This window comes from Spermophilus citellus, assembly GCF_964194105.1.
Source record: "Spermophilus citellus genome assembly, chromosome: 8".
Lineage (NCBI taxonomy): Eukaryota > Metazoa > Chordata > Mammalia > Rodentia > Sciuridae > Spermophilus > Spermophilus citellus.
The window spans coordinates 58,587,139-58,611,088 of NC_138189.1; the positions used below are offsets into that span (position 1 = coordinate 58,587,139).

General features: G+C 34.6%; 1 protein-coding gene across 1 annotated transcript in view; it reads left to right on the forward strand.

The window, feature by feature from the left end:
- The first annotated feature begins 11,371 nt into the window (after positions 1-11,371).
- MTHFD2L (methylenetetrahydrofolate dehydrogenase (NADP+ dependent) 2 like) overlaps positions 11,372-23,950 on the forward strand; it is a 120,887-nt gene continuing 108,308 nt past the window's right edge. Inside the window, exons 1-2 of the mRNA XM_081302963.1 lie at positions 11,372-11,727; positions 11,786-12,139. Coding sequence (XP_081159089.1) covers positions 11,997-12,139 — 143 coding nt within the window. The 5' untranslated portion in view covers positions 11,372-11,727; positions 11,786-11,996. The remainder of the gene's footprint in view (positions 11,728-11,785; positions 12,140-23,950) is intronic.

Below are 23,950 nucleotides of genomic sequence, written 5' to 3' on the forward strand. Positions count from 1 at the left end.
TCAGGAGCACAAAGTATGTTTTGCATTACTCTTTGAAGCTAGACTACAAAGAAAAAAAAAGCAACATAATTCAAGGCCATAAAAATATATTTGTTTTCCACCCCATTCATTTAGGAACTCCAGTTACATTGTACTTGGTGTCTTAAAGTTAACCCATGGCTTGCTGATGACTTATTATTATTTTTTATCTTCCCCCCCCCTCTCTCTGTATGTATATATATTATATATATTTATATTTCACATAAGAAAGAAGTGAAGCCTGGTACCATGGCACAGACTGTAATTCCAGCTATTTGAAAAGTTAAAGCATGAGGACCACACGTTCAAGGCCAGCCTGGGAAACTTCATGAGATACTGTCTCAACATAAAATGTGCTAGTGATATAGCTTAGTGGTAGAGAGTTTGCCTAATATGTGAGAGGCCCTTGGTTCAAAAAAAAAAATATATATATATATATATATACACACTTGTGTGAGCTGAAATCTCAGTTAGTTGTGATTGAGAGAGAGAGAGAGAGAGAGAGAGAGAGAGAGAGAGAGAGAGAGACACATATTGGGTATTAAAAAAATGGGTACTTTACCACTAAGCTACATCCCAAGTTTTTTTTTTCTCTTTATTTTGAGACAGGGTCTTTCCAAGTTGCTGAGACTGGCCTCAAACATGCCATCCTCATGCCTTAGCCTCTGGAGTTGTTGAGATCACAGGCCTACACCAACACTTCAGGCTTCACTTTTTTTTTATTGGTACATTATAGTCGTACATAATGATGATATTTGTCATCACATAATTGTACATACACACAATATAAAAATATAATTTTGCCAATATAATTCCCCAGTATTTCCCCTTTCCTTTCTCTCCTCCTCCCCCTGGTCCCTTTCCTCTATTCTACTGATCTCTTTGATTTTCCTGAAATCTCCCCACCTTTCTTTACCTTTCTTTTTTCTCTAGTTTCCACTTATGAAAGAAAACATTTTCAAGTTCCATTCATTTTCCTGCACATGACATAATTTCATTCTTCTTCAAGGCTGTATAAAACTCCATTGTGTAGATATACCACATTTTCTTATTCGCTCACCTGTTGACAGACACCTAGACTGGTTCCAGGGGCTATTGTGAATTGTGCTGCTGTAAACATGGTTATGCATATTTCACTACAGTATGATGTTTTGAATTCTTTAGGAGAAATACCAAGGAGAGGTATAACTGAGTCCATATGATGGTTCCATTCCTAAACTGTTGAGGAACTTCTGTCTCGCCCATGTCCCACTCAGGTGATTGAAATGGGGTTCCTCTCTGTGGAATGGGCTGGCTGCAAAATGAAAGCTAAGAAAAACAGAAATGTGAAAGAACCACAGAACACAAAATATTTTTAGAAAGAGGAGTCAAGAGGGTTAGCCAATCTTAGGGATCAAGTTTCCACACTGAAAAAGGCAAAAGGTAGCCTACTCTTGCTTTATTTATATGGAAAGACATCAAAGGCAGGGATAAGGTTTCAAGGGCAGAGTCTTGAGTTGTTTTTCAGTCATTAGGTTGATTGACATCTTGGCAGGTCATACCCATCTCAGGTGCTGTATGGGATCTCTGGCAGAGCTTGAGGGGGAAGTTCACCTGCATCAGGTGATCCAGGGGGGTGTCACAGGAGGTTCCCAATGCCAGACTTAACCCCTCGTTAGGCTACTATGGACAATATAGTCCACACACAGCCCACAGACGCTTGTGACACTTTGGCACTAATTTCCATAGTAGTTGTACTAATTTACAGTCCCACTAACAGTATAAAAGTGTTCCTTTTTCTCCACATCCTCTCCAGCATTTATTATGGTTCATATTCTTGATGACTGCCATTCTGACTTGTGTGAGCTGAAATCTCAGTGTAGTTGTGATTTGCATTTCCCTAATAGCTAATGATATTGAACTTTTTAAAAAATATTTTTGGGCCATTTGTATTTCTTATTTTGAGAAGTATCTGTTTAATCCACTTGCCCATATATGTTTTTAATTTTTTTTGTAGTTGTAGTGGACAGCATGCCTTTATTTTATTTTATTTTATTTTATTTTATTTTTATGTGGTGGTAAGGATTAAACCCAGTGCCTCACACATGCTAGGCAAGTGCTTTGCCACTGAGCTCCAGCTCCAGCCCCATTTACCCATTTATTAATTCTTCTTTTTTTTTTGGTGTTAAGTTTTTTGAGTTCTTTATATATTATAGATATCAATCCTTGATCACAAGAGTAGCTACCAAAGTCTTTCTCCAGTTCTGTAGATTCTCTCTCCACATTCTTAATTGTTTCCTTTCTGTGCAGATGTTTTTTAGTTTGCTGTCATCCTATATATTAACACTTGGTATTATTACCTGAGCTTAAGGGGTCCTATTGAGAAAATGATTGCCAGTGTCTCTATGCTAGAGTGTTAACCCTATGTTTTCTTCTAGGAGTTGCATAGTTTATGACCTAATTCCTAGGTCTTGATCCATTTTGAGTTGATTTTTCTGCAGGGTGAAAGTGTCATTCTTCTACATACCCATAACCAGCGTCATTTGCTTAAAAGTTTGTCTTTTCTGTTTTTAGCTGCTTTGTTAGGGATTCAGTGACAATATTTGTGTGGATTTGTCTCTGTGTCTTCTATTCTTTACCATTGGTCTATGTGTCTGTTTTTATGTAGTACCTTGCAGTTTTTGTTACTATAGCCCTGTAGTTTAACTTGAAGTTAGATATTGTAATGGCTCCAGTATTGCTTTTTTGCCTTAGCTATTCTGGGCCTTCTATTCATCCAAATAAATTTTAGGACTTTTTTTCTATTTTTGTGAAGAATGTCACTGGTATTTTTACGGAGATTACATTAAATCTGTGTATTGTTTTTGATAGTATGGCCACTTTAACAATATTAATTCTATACATTTCTTTTTTGATGATTTGTATGTCTTCAGGTTCACTAATATTTATGCCACATCAATCTGTCATTAACTAATTTAGAAAATGAGAACAGTAGCAGACCTATGCTTATATGAGATTTCACATAAGAAAGAAGTGAAGCCTGGTACCATGGCACAGACTGTAATTCCAGCTATTTGAGAAGCTAAAGGATGAGGACCACATGTTCAAGGTCAGCCTGGGAAACTTCATGAGATACTGTCTCAACATAAAATGTGCTTATAGCTTAGAGTTTGCCTAGTATGTGAGAGGCCCTTGGTTCAATCTCTAGTATGGGGGAAAAATGTGAGGTTGCAAACAAGAGAAATGAATGGATTAGTAATAAATGCTCTTGTTATAATTGCTAGTTAATATTTAACAAAAATATATTTGAAATATAGTTGAGCCTGGTATGGTGGTGCATACCTGTAATCCCAGTGGCTTGGGAGGCTGAGGCAGAAGGATAGCAAATTCAAGGCCAGACTCAGCAACTTAGTGAGACCCTGTCTCTAAATATAAAAAAGGGCTGGGGATGTTGCCTAGTGGTTAAGAACCCCTGGGTTCAATCCCTGGTGTGTGTGTGTGTGTGTGTGTGTGTGTGTGTGTGTGTATACAAGATATGCATTGTAATCCTTATTAGAAATTTGAATCTGTAAATCAAAACTTATGTAAAAGGCTCTAGAATAAATAAGCAGAAATATACATGTATAATCTTAAAGTAGAGAACAATTACTTTTAACATTACAATAAGCTCCAAACATAAAAGATTGATTAGTTAGACCACAAATAGGAAATTTCATTTATTCAAAAATCTCAACAAAAAAGAAAGACACAAACTTAAATACCTGTTACACATGAAACTGAAAATGAATTGACATTCAACTATAAATCACATATAAATTAGAAAAAAATTAAAATGACATATTTCATAGAAGAGAAAATAAAATGCAGATGAAAAAGAAAAAAAATATGCTTCTTAATTAGCAGTGAAGAAAAGTAAATAAATTAAGCAAATTAAGATGTTCATAAATCTTACTTATTGCCCAGTCTATTAGTTAAAACTAAAAAGATGACTAATTTATAATCTTGTGAAAGATGTGATTCAGTTATTTATTTCCTATTTCTGGAAATAAAAAAGTTAAACTATAACTATCATGTGATCCAACTACCCCAGAAGAGGTATAACAGCCAAGGAAATGGAATCAGAATGTAAAAGAGACATTCACATTCCCATGTTTATTTGCAGTACTACTCACAATATCCAAGACAAATGAAATCAGCTGAAATGTGTACCAATTAAAAAAATGTGGTATTTATATGTAAATATAGTCATACATAAATTATTTTTCATAAAACAATGCAATTCTGTTATTTGCGGTAACATGGTTATATTTGGGGGAATGTTATATTAAATGAAATAACTCAGGCACAGAAAGACAAATACTATATGCTCTGGCTTGTATGCAAAAACTTAAGTTGATCTTATAGTGTAAAAGTGGAATAGGGGTCACATTGCAGAATGACTGCAATTATTGCATATTTTAATAGAGCTACAATTATTGCATATTTTAAAAGAGCTAAGAAATTAGGTGATGGATATACCAATTGACTTGTTTTGATGGTTATACAAGGTATATATGTACCTCTCCCCCCAAATCATATTATACTAATCCATTCATTTCTCTTGTTTGCAAACTCACATTTTTCCCCCATACTAGAGATTGAACCAAGGGTCTCTCACATACTAGGCAAACTCTGTACCACTAATTTTATATTTAAAATTACTGAGTCATAATCATTTTAAAATAGTATTGAAAAAATTAAATTTAATGAAGTTTTGGGGGTTTTTTTTGTTTGTTTTTTAAAGGAGCAATTAGAGAAAAGCAGGAAACAACAATCTGTATTCAAAAGAACCATTCTAGGCCAAAAAAAATGTAGTGATCTTAAAATATCCTCTGGAAGTTGCCCCTCCAGGTTGATATTGCCAAGACAACTTTCTTCAGCTCCTTGGGCTGCTGCTTCCTCTCAGTCCATAGCTACTCATCTGGCTATTGCTTGTTGGGAGTCACTCCTGTTTCTTGTATCTTATTTATTCCTTGACTGTAGTTTGTTTTCCTCCACATCTAAGCTCTTTGTTGAGCTTTTGACCAACCTTCTTCTTTGCTCTTCTCTGTTCAGAGTAAGCTAGCGCACATGTCATTAGTACCAACTCTATTTGCCTCAAGGCAATCAACTCTTATTTTGCTGGCTTCTGATACCAGTTTTAACTGTTTGCTTTTTAATAATCAATTTTTTTGCACTGGGGAATAAATCCAGGGCTGCTTTACCACTGAGCTATATTGCCAGTGTTTTTTATTTTGAGACAGAGCATCATTATGTTGTCCAGGCTGGACTTGAACTTGTGATTCTACTGCATCAGTCTCCCAAATCACTCTCAAATATTTTGTTACAATAATGAATATCACACACACATATTTTATATATATATATATATATATATATATATATAAAATACGTGATAAGCTATTAATTAAATGGAGGTTGACAAATCACATGCCCCAAATCACATGCCCCAAGCAGTGCCATGGATACTCTTAATAATTACATGGAAATATACATCTCTATGGCATGAAAACACACTACATTCTTTAAAGCAACTTCCAAAGTTTTCATTGAAACATTTGAAATAATTATAGAAGAAATTTTTCTTCATGGTATTCTGATGCCTAATTTTCTTTCTTTGTAATCTTTTTATCATCTCTGATTCAATTAAAATAAAGCTGATAGGTATTCAGCAGGTTTTAGAATAACATCGAAGATTAAAAAAAATATATATCAGCCTGTGGAGAGCAGTGACTTAGATCACGGTCTCTGACTGCCTCGTGGCTGTTACTGGCTTCTTTGTAAACTAGATGTATTCATATCTTCCAAGTGTATAGATCTTTAAAATATCAGGTTTAGAAGAACATTTTACCAACCTTGTGTTCTTCAAATTAAAGTTTAAAGAAAAGATTTGGGATTATTAAAATTTCTTTTCTTAGTTCTTAGCTGTTATACAGATTCAATATGTTTTTAATTCTTGTTAATTTCATTTTGTATTTTCCTTATAAAATTTATAACTCTTATCTGTTAGAGTCTTACAGAAGTAAACTTCTTAACTCCTACACCTTCTGGTTAAAAAAAATGCTGGTCACTATCATCATCATCATATTCATTATGATGATTATAATATAGCTGATTATAATATAGCTGGTTATAAAATAGCTGATTATAATAAAGAAGAGAAGAAAGAAAGAAAGAAAGAAAGAAAGAAAGAAAGAAAGAAAGAAAGAAAGAAAGAAAGAAAAGAAGGAAGGAAGGAAAGAAGGAAGGAAGGAAAGAAATTGGGTAGATAGTACTCCCTATCATTAGTGCTTTGGAACAAAATATTTCAAGAGTCCTCCAGGATCAGGAGGCTATTGATAATGAACTTAAAGCTAAGTTGAATAGCTTAGAGGCTACTGTAGTGGGCTTGGGTGATCAGATACAAAGTCTTCAGGTCAAACAACAATTATGATGTTATGTCACTCATCAGTTTATTTATGTAACACCTGTTCCATTGAATACCTCCCAAAGGGATTGGGAAATGATAAAGATGTATCTCTTAGGAATTTGGAATCATATCAGTGTTAGTTTAGATCTCTTACCACTTCACCATTACATTCAACTTATTCAAGAAAAGTTGGATTCCTATGTTATCTCCTGCCAGTTTTACAAAAAAGCTGTTGGATGATCTGAATGGTTTCAATCCTTGGAATATACTAAAACATACTTCATGGTATTGCTTAGGACTTATTTCCTTACTCTTAAGTCAATGTTGTTTTCTTTAAGTCATCTGCAAGCTCATCTGATACAAGTTCAAGCACTTCAGAGTAGACATGCATCAGTTACATTTTAAAAATATAAAAGGGGGAGACGTGCAAGAGTGGTGACTTAGATCATGGTCTCTGCCTCACGGCTATGGCTGAACTTGTGCTGGGAACTTTCTGAGCAAATATGCAGAAAAAGATTGCCCAGTTACTATGGTGATGCCCTGCCTGATGAAGTTCTGTGCAAAGGCCCAGAACTCTATGAGTCTGGACCTTAAGGTCAGCTGCTGGGGATAGAGGATTCTGAACATACAAGATAACCACAATGACTCAAAAGTGCTGTGACCTTCAAACTTGTTTGCTTTACAGAAACTTTCCCACGAAAAACCTTTTGATGATAATATAATAAATGTGCTATACTAGCTCTGTGTCATTGTTCCTCCACCAGAGGATGTTGTCTCACCTGGTCCCAACTTTCTCACCGTAAATTTTTGTGTGTCTTTCTTAATTCCCCATTGACCCTCCTTGATTTCTAAGGTTCTCTTGTGAAGGTCTCAGCATCAGTTCTTAAATTTCTAGTCCAGAAGGGGATAGGGTCAATAATTGCAATAAATATAACTTGGATAAAGTCCACTTTAGAGAACCTCTCCTGGTATTGATTCCAATGGATACCTGCTCTGGCTGAATAAAAAAGACATTAAATGTTTTTAGAACAGTTATGAATTTCCAGAACAATTGGGAAGATAGTATCAAGAGTTCACATGTACCACGCATCCAGTTTTTCCTGTTATTAATATCACATTAGTAAAGAACCAGTACTGATGCATTATATTACATTATTTTCTCTTAGCTTTTATGTAAAGTCATTTTTCTGTTCCAGGACCGAATTCAGGTTACCTCATTACATTTGGTCATGTCGTCTTAAGGTTCCACTTGGCTGTGACAGTTTTCCAGACTTCCCTTGTTTTTGATGACCTTGACAATTTTAACAAGTACTGCTCAGCTATATTTAGGATATCCCTCTATTGGGATGACTTAAAATTCTTTCTCATTATACTGGAATTATGAGTTCTGGAAAAATACTACAGAGGTAAAGTATAATTTTGATCTCATTTTATCAAGTATCCATACAATCAACATAGTCTATCACTTGATGTTAATTAATAACATGGCTGAACAAGTTTTTGTCAGGTTTTTCTACTAAATCACTCTCTTTTCTTCTTTGCAAACTATAGATTTTGAAAGGAAGTCACTATGATCAATTCCCACTTAAGGAGTGAAGAGCTTTTCTCTTCCTCTTTGAGGGTATAGTATCTACATAAATTTTTAGAATCTGCACATGATTTTCTGTTCTCTTCCATTCATTTATTTATCTAATTATGTGTTTATATAAGTATGCTATCATAATTGTTAGTATTTTACATTGAGTTGTAACCCCATACTATTTTATTTTGCTGTTCAAATTATTCCAGCTTTGGCCTCGAAGAGCCCATTTAGCTCATTGTCTTTGGCATAGCCCCATTAAAATGGAATTTTTTGAGCAAGAATTAAAGCTAGACTTGTCTTATATATTTTCTGATCAAGTCCTAGAATCAGCCTTTTCTCCAAGGACTCCTGGTTCCTTTATTGTTAAAGTCAAGATCTGGGTCCTAGGTTTACTTATTGCTACTAGGCATTGCCTCTTTTAGGCAGTCTCAGCTGACAAAGCAGAGAAATATGTATGCATACTAACTCCTGAATATTCATACATCTATAAATATTTCTGTACATAACTATATGTATCTATTTTATGCCAAAAATCTGTTCATAAGATGTTCCAACATTAGTCCATTGGTATATGGATCATTCTATTCTCCTCCCGTTGCTTATGTTGATTCTTACTCCAAAAGCAAGAAACTTGTTTCCCACCATCCCTCATTTATTTATTTAACTATTCCAGTGTATATGTATATCATTTCAGAATTGTTAACTTATATTTCCAACTTCATTAAATATTGTATAATGTTTATATGCTGTTTCTTTTGCCATTAGTTTTAAGGATTCTATTCAGTTCCAGAGTTACTTAGGTAAGAAGATTTCCTCACCCCTTTCAGTGAGCATACATTACATTTGTAATGCAGTTAGATTATCTTGTCACAGTCTGCATTCCTTTTTGGAAAACACCAGTCTCCTAAATGATTTTTTGTATTTCACCTACAAGTTTCACTCTTTGTGCTATAAAGTTCTAAATATTTATGGTCTCCCTGTCCTAAAATTCCTCTGTGCTTCACCTATTAAAGCTTCTCTTTTTCTGAATCTGTGGCAACCACTAATCTTTTTACTGTCTCTATAGTTTTGCCTTTTATGGAATGTCAAAGAATTGAAATCATATATTATGTAATTATTTCAGACTGGTTTCTTTCGCTTATCAATATTCATTTAAAGTTCATCTTCATCATCTTATGGCTTGCTGGATAAATAATATACCATTGTGTGGTTATATGATAATTTGTTTATTCATCACCTATTGAAGAACATCTTAGTTTTTAGAGAGTGTGAATGAAAGTGCTATCAACATTCATGTGGAGGTTTCTGTGATGATATAAATTTCAAATCAGTTGTGTAAATAGCTAGAAACATGACTGCTCATAGTTTAGCACTGTTTAATACAGTTAAACTATTTTTAGCTTTGAAAGAAGTTTTGTTAGTTTTCCAAGCAATCTTCTAAAGTGACTTACTATAGTTTGGATCTTTAAATGTCTCCTAAAGGCCCACGTGTTAAAGCCCTAGTCTCCAGCCTATGGACCAGTTGGGAGATGGTGTAATTTTTAGAAGGTGGGGATGAGTGGAAGGAAGTTAGGTCACTGGGGGTATACCCTTGAATAGGATATTGGAGACCCCACCTGACTGCTATCAAGTGAATTAGTGTCCTCTGCTACATACTCCTGCCATGATGCGATGTGCTCTTACAGACCCTCAGCAACAGGGCTGATTGATCATGGACTGGAACCTCTGAAACTGTGAGCAAAAATAAACCTTTCCTCTTTTTAAGTTAATTATCTCTTGTCACAGTGACAGCTGACTAACAATGATTGATTTTTTTTTTTTTTTTTTTTTTTGTACAGGAGATTGAATTCAGGGTCACACAACCACTGGGCCACATTCCCAGCCCTATTTTGTATTTTATTTAGAGACAGGGTCTCACTGAGTTGCTTAGCACCTCACTCTTGCTGAGGCTGGCTTTGAACTTGTGATCCTCCTGCCTCAGCCTCCCCAGTCGCTGGGATTTCAGGTGTGCATACACCACCCAGCAATTAAATCATTTTTATTCCTGTCAACAATGAATGATAGTTCCTGTTGCTCCATATCTTTGTCAGCTTTTGGACTTTAGCTATTTTACCAGGAATGTAGTGGCATTTTATGGTTATTTCATTTGCATTTCCTTAATGCAAATGATATTAAATATTTTTCTTTTATGTGCTTTCTTTTTCATCTATGTATCTTGTTTGTGCTTGGTAGGTTATCTGTTCAGATATTCTGCAAATTTTTAGCTTTTTAGCTGGCTTGTTTAATTTTTGTTATTGTTTCAAAAGTTTTTTTGGGGGGGTTTAAAACATTTCTTTTTCTTTTCTTTCTTTTTTCTTTTCTTTTTTTTGGAACCAGGGATTGAACTTGGGGCACTCAACCACTGACTGAGCCAAATCCCCAGCCCTATTTTGTATTTTTATTTAGAGACAGGGTCTCACTGAGTTGCTTAGCATCAGTGGAGGCTGGCATTGAACTCATGATCCTCCTGCCTCAGCCTCCCCAGCTGCTGGGATTACAGACGTGTGCCATGGCACCAGTCACTTTCTTTATCAGAAAGTTTCACAAATATTTTCTCCTAACAGTGCCTTTTTGTTTTTTTTTATTTTTTTATTGATTGTTCAAAACATTACAGAGCTCATGATATATCATCTTTCATACATTAGACTCAATTGGGTTTTGAACTCCCATTTTTACCCCAAATACAGATTGCAGAATCACAACTGTTACATACTCACATTATTACATAATGGCATATTAGTGACTAACAGTGCCTTTTTGCACAGCAGCAGTTTAAAATTATTTTGTGTGTGTGTGTGTGATTTTTTGATTTAATGGATTTAAAAAATATGTTCTGATTTAGATCTAAAATCTAGTTGTTAACATTTTTTGTTTTCTTCTAGGTTGTTTCTTTGTGTCAAATTGACATATCAGCAAGACAAGATGCTCATTCTTAGTGATATACTTTTTAAAGAACAATTTTCTGACAGTCTGTAACTTTTGAAAACAAATTTTCTCAGTCAAAAAGCAGTTCTGAAAAGAGATTGTTATGACTCTTCACAGCTGCAGCCAGCCCCAGGGAGAAATATTTCCGGTTGACTTTGCAGATGGTTTTATCTATGACTCTTATTGTTGTAATTGAAACAACGAATCAATCGTCTGATACATATGTGTGTGTATACATATATACATATATACATATATATATATATATATATATATATATATATATATATATATATATTACACACACACATATTAAACATTTTATAAGGAACTTGCTGGCAGAGGTTCTCCTTCTCCACACATTCAAATCTTCATCTCCTTAGACTTCTTTCTTCTAGGTATCCCAATGTCACCTAAAGGCTTTGGAAAACAAAGACCCTATTACTTTACAGCTTCAAGTCAAATTCCACTTAACCCTGGGGACGGGGCGGGAGTATGGCTTAGGGAAAAGGGGGGCTGCCTGAAGTTATTGGTTCGGATGTCTTCACTCAGCCCTCACTAAGGGAAGGTCAGCAGAATGTGGGCGGGTGCAGACACGGGCCGCCAGGCCACTCTGCCAGCCTCCGAGGTCTCCAGTTCTCCGGAACCTGCAATACCCTCCGCTCGCCCAGTATTCAGCTCCTGGCCCCGCCCCCAAGGACCCGGCTCCTCTCGGCTCCGCCTCCCCAGGGGTCCGGTCCTGGCCCCGTCCCTGAGGACCCGGCTCCTCTTGGCTCCTTCTTCCCAGGGGTCAGTCTCCTGGCCCCGCCCCTGAGGACCCGGCTCCTCTTGGACCAACCCCACCCGGAGCTCTGCTCCTGGCCCCGCCCAGCACAGCGACCCAGAACCCGGCAGCTGGCCCACGCGCTTGCTCCGCCAGGCCGGGTGGGGGCAGAGCCGGCTTCTGGCAGTGAGGATTCCAGCTGCGGAAGGTAGAACCCGGGGTGGGAAGCCGGTGTTGCGGCCATGACAGTACTGGCCCGTGGTTCCTCGCTCCTCCGGGGTCTCCTGGGCCGAGGGCCGGCGCTGGGCGGGAGCGCTGCACCCCTCGTGGTGTCCCCGGGAACGGCCGGGCGCGCGTCCTCTGGCTTTCGGAGCAGCGGCGTGAGGTACGGGCGCTGCGGGCGCGGGCCGCTGAGCCGCTGGCCGTGGGATGCGGTGACTGGCGCCCTCAGCGCGAGAGCGGCGCGCGGGCCAGAGCCGATTGGGAGTCGCGCAAGGCGCGCTAGGGGCGAGGCCAGCCTTCGCGGTGAACGTGGCCTTGCGGGAAGGTGGCCTTTGCCTGGTCTGGGCCACTGGGACGCACTCCGCCCTGTGCTGCCGCCCCAGCACGTTACATCTTTGCAGCAAGTGCAGTTGAGTGACTTATGAAGACATTTGAAGCTCCCAGGAAAGGTGCCATAAAAGCCTGTCTGCTTGGTCAAACAGTTATTTCTGTTTTGGTTACTGTTGTGTTTCCGAGGATTTAGTTGTCCAGAATTTCTCACAATGATATGTGAGAAAATAACTGTGATTCAGAGGACTGGTTGTGTGAATTCCTTTCTTTGCTGAGCTCTTATCGAGATCTAAAATTCTTAATGGTTTCACAAAACCAGACGTTCAACCTGATTCTCTGGCGCTTCCCAAACTTCTCTCAAACGTTCAGTTTTAGATTTATTGTGGACTTGGTTGCGGCTAGTACAATGTAGATGCACAGTGGAACCCAGAAACCGTTCACCTACTTTACTTACTTTAGTTAGAAAACACAACTTAAGCTAAAATTGCATTCACTCAGAGCCAGTGATTCCAGAAGAACCTTTGTTTTCAAACGTTCAGGGCTTCCAAAAAGGCATTTTCTCTGCTGTTTTACATGACCACACATTGTCCTGTACTTTAGTATTTCTAGTGCCTGGTATGCTACTTGGAAAGAGTAATAGTATGTAATCATAGATGCTGTTTATTTAATTTAAATTAATTCATTCCCCAATGTATACATTTGGGTCTTAGTCTTGAGTGACTGAATTAAGTTTACTATAGAGTTTACTTTGGACATGGTTTCTAGTAACTAGGCCTTCCACAGTGATATGTGAGAAAATAACAGTGATTCAGAGAACTGGTTGTGTAAAGTGTAAATGGTGTCTAAGAATTTGTGATTTGGAATTACCAGTCAGCTGTACTTCCTAGAAAAATAAAATTCTGTAGAATTCTATTTGCTATTTGTATTACAGAACTGTGGGGGTTATTTAATATTGCCAGTCTAAATTATTTAGTTAGATCATCATTCTTTGAATTTCCATTGTTTTAAGGCTTCTTTCCAGAGTATAATAACCTTTTCCGAATTGTACAAGTTGATTAATTTCTCGTTGTCAGGTTGATGTAAGCACTTCCATCTCCCCATCCTTTCCGTCACCTGTGACCATTGAATAGGTCACAAACAATATATAACCAAAATATTTGGTAGTAGCTACACGTTTCATATGCAATAGCACATATACACTTACGGAGAATTTAGATCTTATTTGAAAGCCTCCTTATAATTTAAAATAATTGAGTGGAATGGTTTTGGAAAGCTATTATTCATATAAATGTTAAGAGGTATTACTTTCAGTCTGGCTGCTTTCTGCACCATTTCATGCAGATTATAATTATGTAAAAGTAAATAATATTTTTAAAGACAGAAGTAATCAAATTAAGATAGGTAATATTTTTGACATTCTGTTGGCACTGATTACCATATTTGAAGGTGAGGTTGGCTGTAAGGTTGAGAAACACCTGTGGACTGGTGGATCTCGGGTGGGGAGGACTTTGGACAGTGTGTTGATGCTTATTGGTGTCTCTTTTCTCTTCTAGGACCAGCAGAGAGAAGAGATTCCATCCTCCAGAGGTCGCCACTGTCTGCCTCCCCACTTGTCCCTATCCTCAGTCATCTTTTAAAAAATGTATAGTGACACATTAGTTATCTAGTTCTGCATAGTGAATGTCACTTGTATTTAATATTATTCCTATTGATAGAAATTTGGAGCTTAGCATTATTTTGACTGAAAATTATCTTTCAGTTTGATGACTCTTTCCCTAGTGATATTGACTGTTTTAAATGAACAGATCTGTCACCAGTTTCTGAGTGTTCTAAAGCCTGAAATGAAAAATATTTTTAATTATTTTTTATATTTGTGACTGTAATTTGTGACACTTATAATAATGGGATATATTAAATACATTTTAAATGGAGAAATTTTTAAAGAAGAATTTCAAGAAATAATATTTGATGGAATTTGGAAAATTCAAATTCTTGAGGTATTATTTAACATTTTCAGTGGTTTTCTCTGTAAAATTTGCAATGAGATTTTCCCCCATTTATGAATGAAATGTTAGATATTATTAATTGGGGAAAATTAATTATTATCAAATAAATAAACCCTTCTGTTTATTGTAGTTTCTTATTTCTTGAAATTACCTACACATGCTGTGCTTAATAAGGAATTAATAAATTTGAAGTATCCTGGGTTGTAAATATCATGTGAATTTTGGGTTAGGGCTTTTCAGTGGAGGGAGGGAGCCTCGCAGCAGCCTATCCCATGTGGGTAGACAGTGTATATTAATGCCAGGATCAAAGCAGATTTACAGGTATCCTACAACATAGGAACTTCTCCAAATCCTGCTTTAGATCACTGTACATGAACTACTCATTTTCAGTAACTAAATGAAAATCCCATGTATTTGTTTCATGTTTATCTTGCTGCTTAGTGATTTCTCCAATCATTATTTTGAAAGATTGTCTTTTTTTCCCTCCTTACAAATACTCTTATTTCTTTTAGCATCTATAAACTTTTGTGTACCAGCCCTACAGCTTTTTATTAAGGCCTCACCTTTCTGTATGTCTCACTGCCAATGGCTATAATTTTTACACCTAGGCCAACATTAAAAAAATATATATATACATACACACACACACACACAAACACACACATACATTTTTGGAGCTAGTAAACATGCTATGTTATTTAGATATTCATGTCTTTTTGAGTGGGTAGATGTGTTTAATCATTTAACAAAGACAAATTTTAGCAGCAACACTGTTTATTTTTCTTCACTTTCCTTTAGTATTTACTCAGTATTTCTGTCTCTGCAGTAGAGTTATCATTTGATTTAAAGACCCATTGTACTCTTGAAGGACCCAGACTGTAGTTAGGCCATTATAAAAGTTTATTTTTTATAGATTGATTTTAATCATTGTAGAGTTAATCTTAAAGGCAGTCCAGTGACAGTTTCTCAAAATCATATTCTGTTTTGTTGACAAATGTAGTGTGGTTTTTCCTATCTTACTGCATTATTTTATTCTAGTGAAAGTATGATATAATAGCCATCTGTATATAATTTTGATTTTTAAGCAGTTCTTGTGTCAAAAATTTAGAAATTAAATGTTTTACCATTTGGTATCTCATGCTTTAGTTTAATCATTGCATCTGTGTCCAGCTGTTCGGAGATAGTGTGTATTTCCAAAACCAAGTTTTTGATTAAAATGGGTCAGTAGAGGAAAAAAAAAAGGGACTGATGTTAATCTTAGATCTTGTTAGTCATGGTCTTAGTTATAATTTCGCATTATCTTAAATGACTGGAATCTTTGTTTTTGAAATGCTTTGAAGTTATGTTATATTTTCTTGTTAACACCCTTGATTGGATTATAAAAACAGCAGCAGGGGAGTAAAAAATCCCAAGTAAACTAAAGCACTAGATTATCTTTCACAGCTGTATAAGTTTTGAAAGTAGCTTGGCTTAGAGATGATGAAATTGTTGACAGAGTTAGGAATAGCTTAGATGAAATTTGAACTGTAAAGTGGGATAAACTGAAAGAACAATTTGTAACAAATGATATTTTCTATTAAAAATTGCAAATTGGATCCAAGAAAATAGAAATCTTTGTAGTCAGAATGAATCATAGTCCAAACTAACATAATAGTAGTGCCAAAGAAGATCTTACAGCTGAATATATCCAAGAAGGCTTATGACTGCTGTATTTAACATTACATCAAGAGCTTTTTTTGTGTGTTGTTAGTTAGTTTTTTTTTTTTTTTAACATTTCAATGTGTGCACCATATTACATTGAATCATTTGTCAACTTCTTAACCTGGTCATATTGCTATTGATGTTTAGTTCTTGAAAAATGAAATAATTTACTTTAAGATTCAGGTCATGTATTTGTCAACATCATACCAGCCAGGTTTCTTCACTTAATGATCTATGATTACACGCATTAAAACCTGTGTTTTGAACCAAAAGTTTTGTAATTCTAAAGTGAGGGCATTTATATGATTTAAAACAGAGATGTTCACCCTTTTTCATTTTTCTTTTTATAACTTCACAATTAATGTCATCTTGCCTTTAAGAAATCCAGTTTTATTGTTGAGAAATAAATTTTTATTAATATACAAGGAGGCTTTATGCATTTTGCAGAGATTTTTCACATACAGTATATTTTTAAATTCTTAAAACAACTGATGGAAATGGGCACTACTGCTATCCTGAGTTAACAGATTGGGAGGTCACTAACATCTAATAAATCCAGCATTTTTTCCATTGTAAATATTAGCAGCAAATCTCAATACTGTTGGTGCTTGTAATATAACCAATAAAAAGCACAAATATATTAATATAGAGTGAATGCAGAGGGGCTGGGACTGTAGCTCAGTGGTTAAGTGCTTGTCTTGCCTGTGTGAGGCACTGGGTTCATCCTCAGCACCACATACAAGTAAAGATATTGTGTGTCCATCTACAACTAAAAAATTATTTAAAAAATAGAGTGGACGCAGATACCTATAAACATCTATATTTATATATTAATCATTTCTTTGATATTATGATAGTTAAAAGATCTGCCCTTAGATCCTGTTATTTAATGCTTCATTTTTAAAAAAGAAATAATTTGATTACAATATATAAAAAAACCTGGTTTTCTTTGTAATCTTACATATTCTCTTAAACATTTAAAACAGTTATTCTGAGAATATGTCTCTAAATTTCAGCATATGAACCAGGAGTTCTCACAGCACAAAGATTAGCATCTAAGATTCTTCCTGGGTAAAATCAGTTTATAAAAAGCACACATTTGTTTAGGTTGTTACAATGTTCTAATTTACATGTTAGGGTCCGAGTGAACATGTTATAAAATTGAATATAAAAAATAATCATGCATAATAAAAACTTGGCTTCTCTTCTGTTAACTTTCAAATGTATGATTTTTAGTGAAATAATTTCAAGGTATGAGTATTTAGGATATGAAATGAAATGTTTTTAAACCGTTCATAAACTTAAAGTTTATTGACACTTATTGACTTTAAAAACACCTCAAAAGGCTCCCTTGTACTAGTGATTTGTTTTATTCCAAATGTAATTTTTCTCTGGTTCCCTTGGGTATTATTAATTCAAAATCAAAATGGGTAAGTTATGCCATAAAACAGAAAGTGATTAACATATATGTTAGAAACTGCTGAGAACTTTGAATTTCCTAATGATTTTGTTAGGCTTTTTATCTTTAAAATAAACAGTTTACTGAAACTCTTATTCAAATTCTGATTAAAAAGAAGATTGAAAAAAAGGGTGTAAGACTTGTCAATTGTATAAATCAAACTATTGATTTGGCTAAAATTTTGCTGATATTTTACTATTTTGTGGTGGGATTTATTGATTTACAAAAAGTGATGATTATTTTTCTTGTTTATTACTTTGCTGTGGTTATTAAACACTATATTGAGTTGTAGTCCATAGATTAAAATGGTTACATTTATTTTCTGGAAGTACAGGTAAATAAGTGCATAGAAATAATGCTAAGTGCTGATGACTTTGTTTTTATATTGTTCCAGGTTATTTGAATAGACTGTATTATTAAATAGAAACTAGGAGAAAGAGCCATTTTTGCAAACAAGTCAAACAGCTCTTAGCCAAATCCTTTTAGGTAAGGTCACAGAAAGTATTCTCGTTAGATGGGGGAATAGCCTGCCTTTGAAAGCAGTTACAAGACTTGCCTGATAATAGGGCTGCTAGTGGTGGACACTATCTGGCTTTAGGTGAGCAATTTTTACTGCATAGTACTGCCTCAATACTCCCTTCCACCCCTTCTGCTATTTTTCCTATGAAGCCCCATTTAGAAGCTAGCTCAGCAAGGGGGAGAAAAGTAAGTATGAGAAGTCTGCCTTTGTTGGGAGGTGGCAGGGAGGGCAGGTACTGTGTAAGGGTGTTCATTTAATAAGGCTGTTGTAGCAAGGTACCACAAAGTAGGTGACTTAAAACAATAGAATTCTATCCTCACACATTTTGGAAGCCAGAAGTCTGGAATCTAGTTATCTTCAGGGCAGTGTTCTCTCTCCTAGCTTCTGGTTGTTGCCAGTAGTCCTTAGTATTCTTTAGTACTCGGTGCATAATTTAATCTTTGCCTCTGTAGTTACGTCACTGTGTTCTCTCTGAGTTTTTACAGGGTATTCTGTGTGTGTTTGTCTCTTTTCTTAAAAGAACAGCAGTTGTTTTGGAATAAGGGCCCCACTGTATTCCAGTTTGATGTTATCTTAAACCTTAATTACATACATAAACACCTTATCTTCAAATAAGGTCCCATGTACATCTTTTGGGGAGTGGGCACAATTTAATCCACCATAGAATTTCAAAATAATTTATACATTGCTTGGGGTATCATTTAATTAGTTCAGTTCTTTCCTTGGGTTTGAAAGGGTATGTTTCTGTTTGTCAGCTTTGGTTTCACTAATTATAGTTCACTAAAAGCTTCAAATCTGAAAATGTTCTTTTCTCTTTTTGGTCTATTTGCTCAATAGTGGATTAATAATTTCTAACAGATTTTAAGCAAAATACAACAATTTTAGATCTTTTAAGCTGATTTGCAAAATATATTTTTAAAAATTCTTATTTCTAAAACCTGGTAAGGCAACAAAGAGAAGAGAATACTTTCTAGGTGAAAATATTTTTTGTATTAAAAATAAATTTTTCAACATAATTTAAAATTTAGCCACAATATATATGTTCAATATTTATTAATTTTGGTATGGGTTTTTACTTCAATTGATCAAAGATTATAGCTTATACCTTGTTTGTACATATTTATGGATAGCATGTATTTCATGACCAATTTCAAACATTTATGCGTCATAATTTTCTTCATACTGAAAGTAGATGATGGCCTCCTATCACTAATACTAGATTGGGATTCCTCCTTTGAGAGTATTGGGCCTAAATCTGAGGTTCTTAACTGGGGCTCTGTAGAGCCATGTTAATAATAAACTGTGGGATTTTCAGATCTACCTATATCTCAGCAAATTTCTAATAACTCTTTAACAAGTCTGTTTTATCAATTGTGAGTCTTGTATTTTGTGACATTAGAGCTCTGACCTTATCAGTAGATTAATATTTTGTCCCAGTAATGAAAAGCTAACACAGATAGGAAAACAAAAATGTGTGTGTGTGTGTGTGTGTGTGTTTTCAAATTCTAGAGCTATTGAACATTTTGGACTATTGAAACAAACCTCCAAAATTCCAAGAAATCTTCAAGAGCAAACTTGATCAAACAGAAGAAAGAATCAGTAAACTCAAAGACAGCTCATTCAAATTTACCCAATTAGAGATGTAAGAGTGAGGAAATAGTACTTATGGGATACTGTCAAGTGAACTAATATGCAAATTATGGGAGTCTCAGAAGGAGCAGAGAAAGAAAAAGGGCAGAAAGTTTATTTAAAGAAATAATGACATTAAACTTCTTAAATTATGTAGAGAAATTCAATAAGTTCAAAGAACTACAAATAGATTAAATACACAGATACATTATAATCAAATTCTGTGAATTCTGAAAGCAGCAAAAGAAAAGTAACTCATCACATAAAAAGGAATTCTCCATAAGGCTATCAGCTTGAGAAGAAAGAAGCAAGAAATGAACAAAGAATAAAAGATCTACAAATCAACCAGAAAATAATTAACAAAATGATAGTAGTGACTCTTTGCCTATCCGTAATAATCTTGAATGAAAGTGAATTAAATTGCCCAAACAAAAAACATGCAGTGATTAATGAATAAAAATCAAGGTTCAACTATATTCTGCCCACCAGAGATATATTTTAGTTTTAAGTATAAATGTGGGTTGAAAGCGAAGTGAGGAAAAAAGATACTCTATACAAATGGTAACCAAAAGACATAAAGGATTATTATATTTTGACAAAATAAACAAATCTGAGGCAAAGGAGGTCATTACATAATAATAGGAATCAATTCTTCAAGAGTATACGATGGTTGTAAATATGTAAAGTAAATATCAACAGAACTAGAGAGGAATAGAGATCAATACAATAATGATAAGGAACTTCACTACCCCACTTTAAAAAATAGATAATCCAGATGGAAAATCAAAAGGGAACAGTGGTCTTGGACAACAGTGCAGACCAAGTTAACCTAACAGAAATACAGGACATTCCATCCAACAGCCATAAAAATATACATTCTTCTCAAACACATAGGATAGATCATATTAGGTTACCAAAAAAAAAAAAATTTAGCAAATTGAAGATGATTGAAATCAAGTATTTTCTTACCACACTGATGTGAAACTAGGTATCAATGAGAGTATGTAATAGAAATTTCACAAATATGTGAAAAAAGGAAAAGAAGCCTCAAAATTGTAAACTAAAGAGATATTACATGATTACCACTGATTCCACAGAAATATAAATGATCATAAGAAACTCCTATAAACAAGTATACATCAACAAATTGAATAACCTAGAAGAAATGAGTGAGTTCCTAGAAATATACAACTTATGAGACTGAACATGAAGAAATACAGGCTATGAGCAGGCCAATAATAAGAGACTGGACTTGGTAATAAAATGCCTTTTAACAAAGAAAGCCCTAGGCACCTGATGGCTTCAATGATGAACACTATCAAGCTTTAATAAGCAATACTAACCCTTTTAAATTTCTTCAAAAAATGGAAGAGGGAGCATGTCCAAACCCATTTTACAAGGTCAGCATTACCTCTATAACAAAGCCAGACAAGGTCATCACAAAAAAAGGAAACTACAAGTCAATGCCCCTGATGAAAATAGATGCAAAAAATAATAAAACAGTAGTAAATTGAATTTGGTAGTTATTTGAAAGGATTATATACCAAGATGAAGTGGGATTTAGCATTAGGATGGTAAAATAAGCTAACACATATAGATAAGTATGATGCTCTACATTAACAAAATGAAGGATGACCATCTTATGATCATCTCAGTAGATGAAAAGCATTTGACAAAATTCAATGTTCTTTCATGATAAAAACTCAACAAATAAGAAGCCTACCTCAACATATTAACCTTACATCACACCCACAAATAACAAAATATTCAGTGGTAAAAAGCTGAAAACTTTTCCTCTAAAACTGGGAACAAGACTAGTATACCCACCCTTGCCACTTCTATTCAATATAGCATAAAAGCTGGAGTCAAAGAAATTAGGCAAGAAAAAGACATTAAACACATCCAAATTAAGAAAAAACAGTTCTCTCTTTCTATCCCTCTCTCTCTTTCTGTCTCTCCCACCCCTGCTGCCCATTGGGGGTGGTGGCATGATCATATATATATATATATATATATATATATATATATATATATATATATCTCCCTAAAACTTCTACCAAAAAATTAATAATTCAGTAAGTTTGCAGAAGATAAAATAAATATACAAAACTCAGCATTTCTGTATACTGACAACAAACTATGAGAAAAAGAAAAAAAAAATCCCACTTATAACAGCTTATAAAAACTAAAATACTTAGAAATAGATTTAACCAAGAAGATGAAAGATCCATTCACTGAAAACTATAAAACACTGATGAAGGAAACTGAAAAAGACAAACAAGATATCCCATTCTTGTGGAGTGGAAGAATTAATATTATTAAAGCATCCATACTACCCCTAGTTGTCTATAGATAATTTGTAAGTTCTAACAAAATTCCAAAGGCAGTTTTCACAGAAGTAGACAAAAAATCCTTAAGTTCACATGGAATTATAAAAGATCCTAAAGAGCCAGACAGTCTTGGATAAGAAGAGTGAAGATGGAGGCATCACCCTATCTCATCTCAAAATATAATATCAAGTTATAGTAATATGGCATAAAAATAAGCATATAGATCAATGAAACAGAATAGAGATCCCACACATTTATATTTAATTGAAGATGGAGAAAGGACACAATAGAGAAAGTTTCTTTAATAAGTGGTTTTTGGGAAAGCAATATTATTATACTGAGGGATGAAATTAGATGATCTCATGCCATATACAAAACTCAAAATGGATTAAAGACTTAAATCCTGAAATCATATATCTTCTAGAAGAAAATATATGGAAAAACTCTTTGACTTTGGTCTGGGAAAGGATTTGTTTTTAGATATGAGCCCAGAAGCATAAGACTTAAAAACAAAAATGGGATTGCATAAAACTCAAAACTTTACATACAGCAAAGGAAATACTTGACAGTCAAGAGACAACATACAAAATGAGAGAAAATATTTGCAAACCCTACACATAGTAAGTATTAATATAAAAATATAAGGAATTCAACTCAATAAACAATCCACTTAAAAATGGGCAAATGAATAAAAAAGGGCACACGGCTTTAATACGAACTTCTCTAAAGAAATAAAAATGGCCAACAGATTTATGAAAAAATTGCTAAATATTATTTGTCATCAAGGAAACACAAATTAAAACCATAATGAGATATTTCTTCATACCCATTAGGATGGCTATTATCAGAAGTAAAGAAATAGCAAGTATTGAGTATATGGAGATATAGGAAACTTTGTGCACTGTTTGTAGGAATATGTATCAATTATGGAAGATAATTAGAGGTTCCTAGAAAAGAGGTTCCTAGAAAGATTAAAAATAGTATTACTATTTGATCCAACAATCCAACTTCTGGTTATATATTCCAAGGAAATGAAATCAGTTTGTTGAAGAGGTCTCTATACTCTGATGTTCTTTGTAGCATTTTTCATAATAGCCAAGATGCAAAAACAACCTATGCCCATTGATGGATGAAGGCATAAGAAAATCTGCTATATAACTATACAGAAAGGAATGTTGCTCAGTCACAAAGAGAAAATCCTGTCTTTTGAAATACCATGAATGAACTTGGTGGACCTTATGATAAGTACAATAGGCTAGACACAGAATACCACATGCCCTCGCTTACATGTGAAATCTAAAATAGTTGAACTCAGAATTAGAATGGTGGTTACTGGAGGCGAGAGGTGAGAAGAAAGAACTAGGGAGATGTGGATCAAAGGATACAAAGTTTCAGTTAGGATGGATAGGTTCTTGAGATCTACTGTACAGCATAGTGGCTATGTATTTCATACTTGAATATTATAGGACTATAGATCTTAAATGTTTTCACAACAAAAAAGTGATTAGTTTGTGACATGATAGACATGTTACTTAGCTTTATTTAGCCATTTTACAATGCATACATATACAAAACATTTTGTACACCATAAATACACACACACACTTATAGTTTGTCTTTTTAAACTATATTTTAATAAAGCTGTGGGGAATAATAACTATTAAACTAAAATATAGTTCTACTAAACAATTACCAAAATACTATTAAATAACTACTAAAACATGGACATAGATTAATAATGTAACTGAACAGAAAAATGGTCAAAAGAGACAACAGGCCTTCAATAGAAGAACTTTGGCCAATACACCTCTAAGACATCCAAACTTTAGTAATTAGGGCAATGTATATCAAAATAACAATGAAATACCCTTTAGCTAATTGATTAAAGTTAAAAACCTTGGTAATATCAAGAGAATAAAGGAAAGCTTAGAGTCTACTAGGGAGAGAGATTAATTTTAATAAGAATTTAATATAGTACTGAAGGTTAAGAACAGACTAC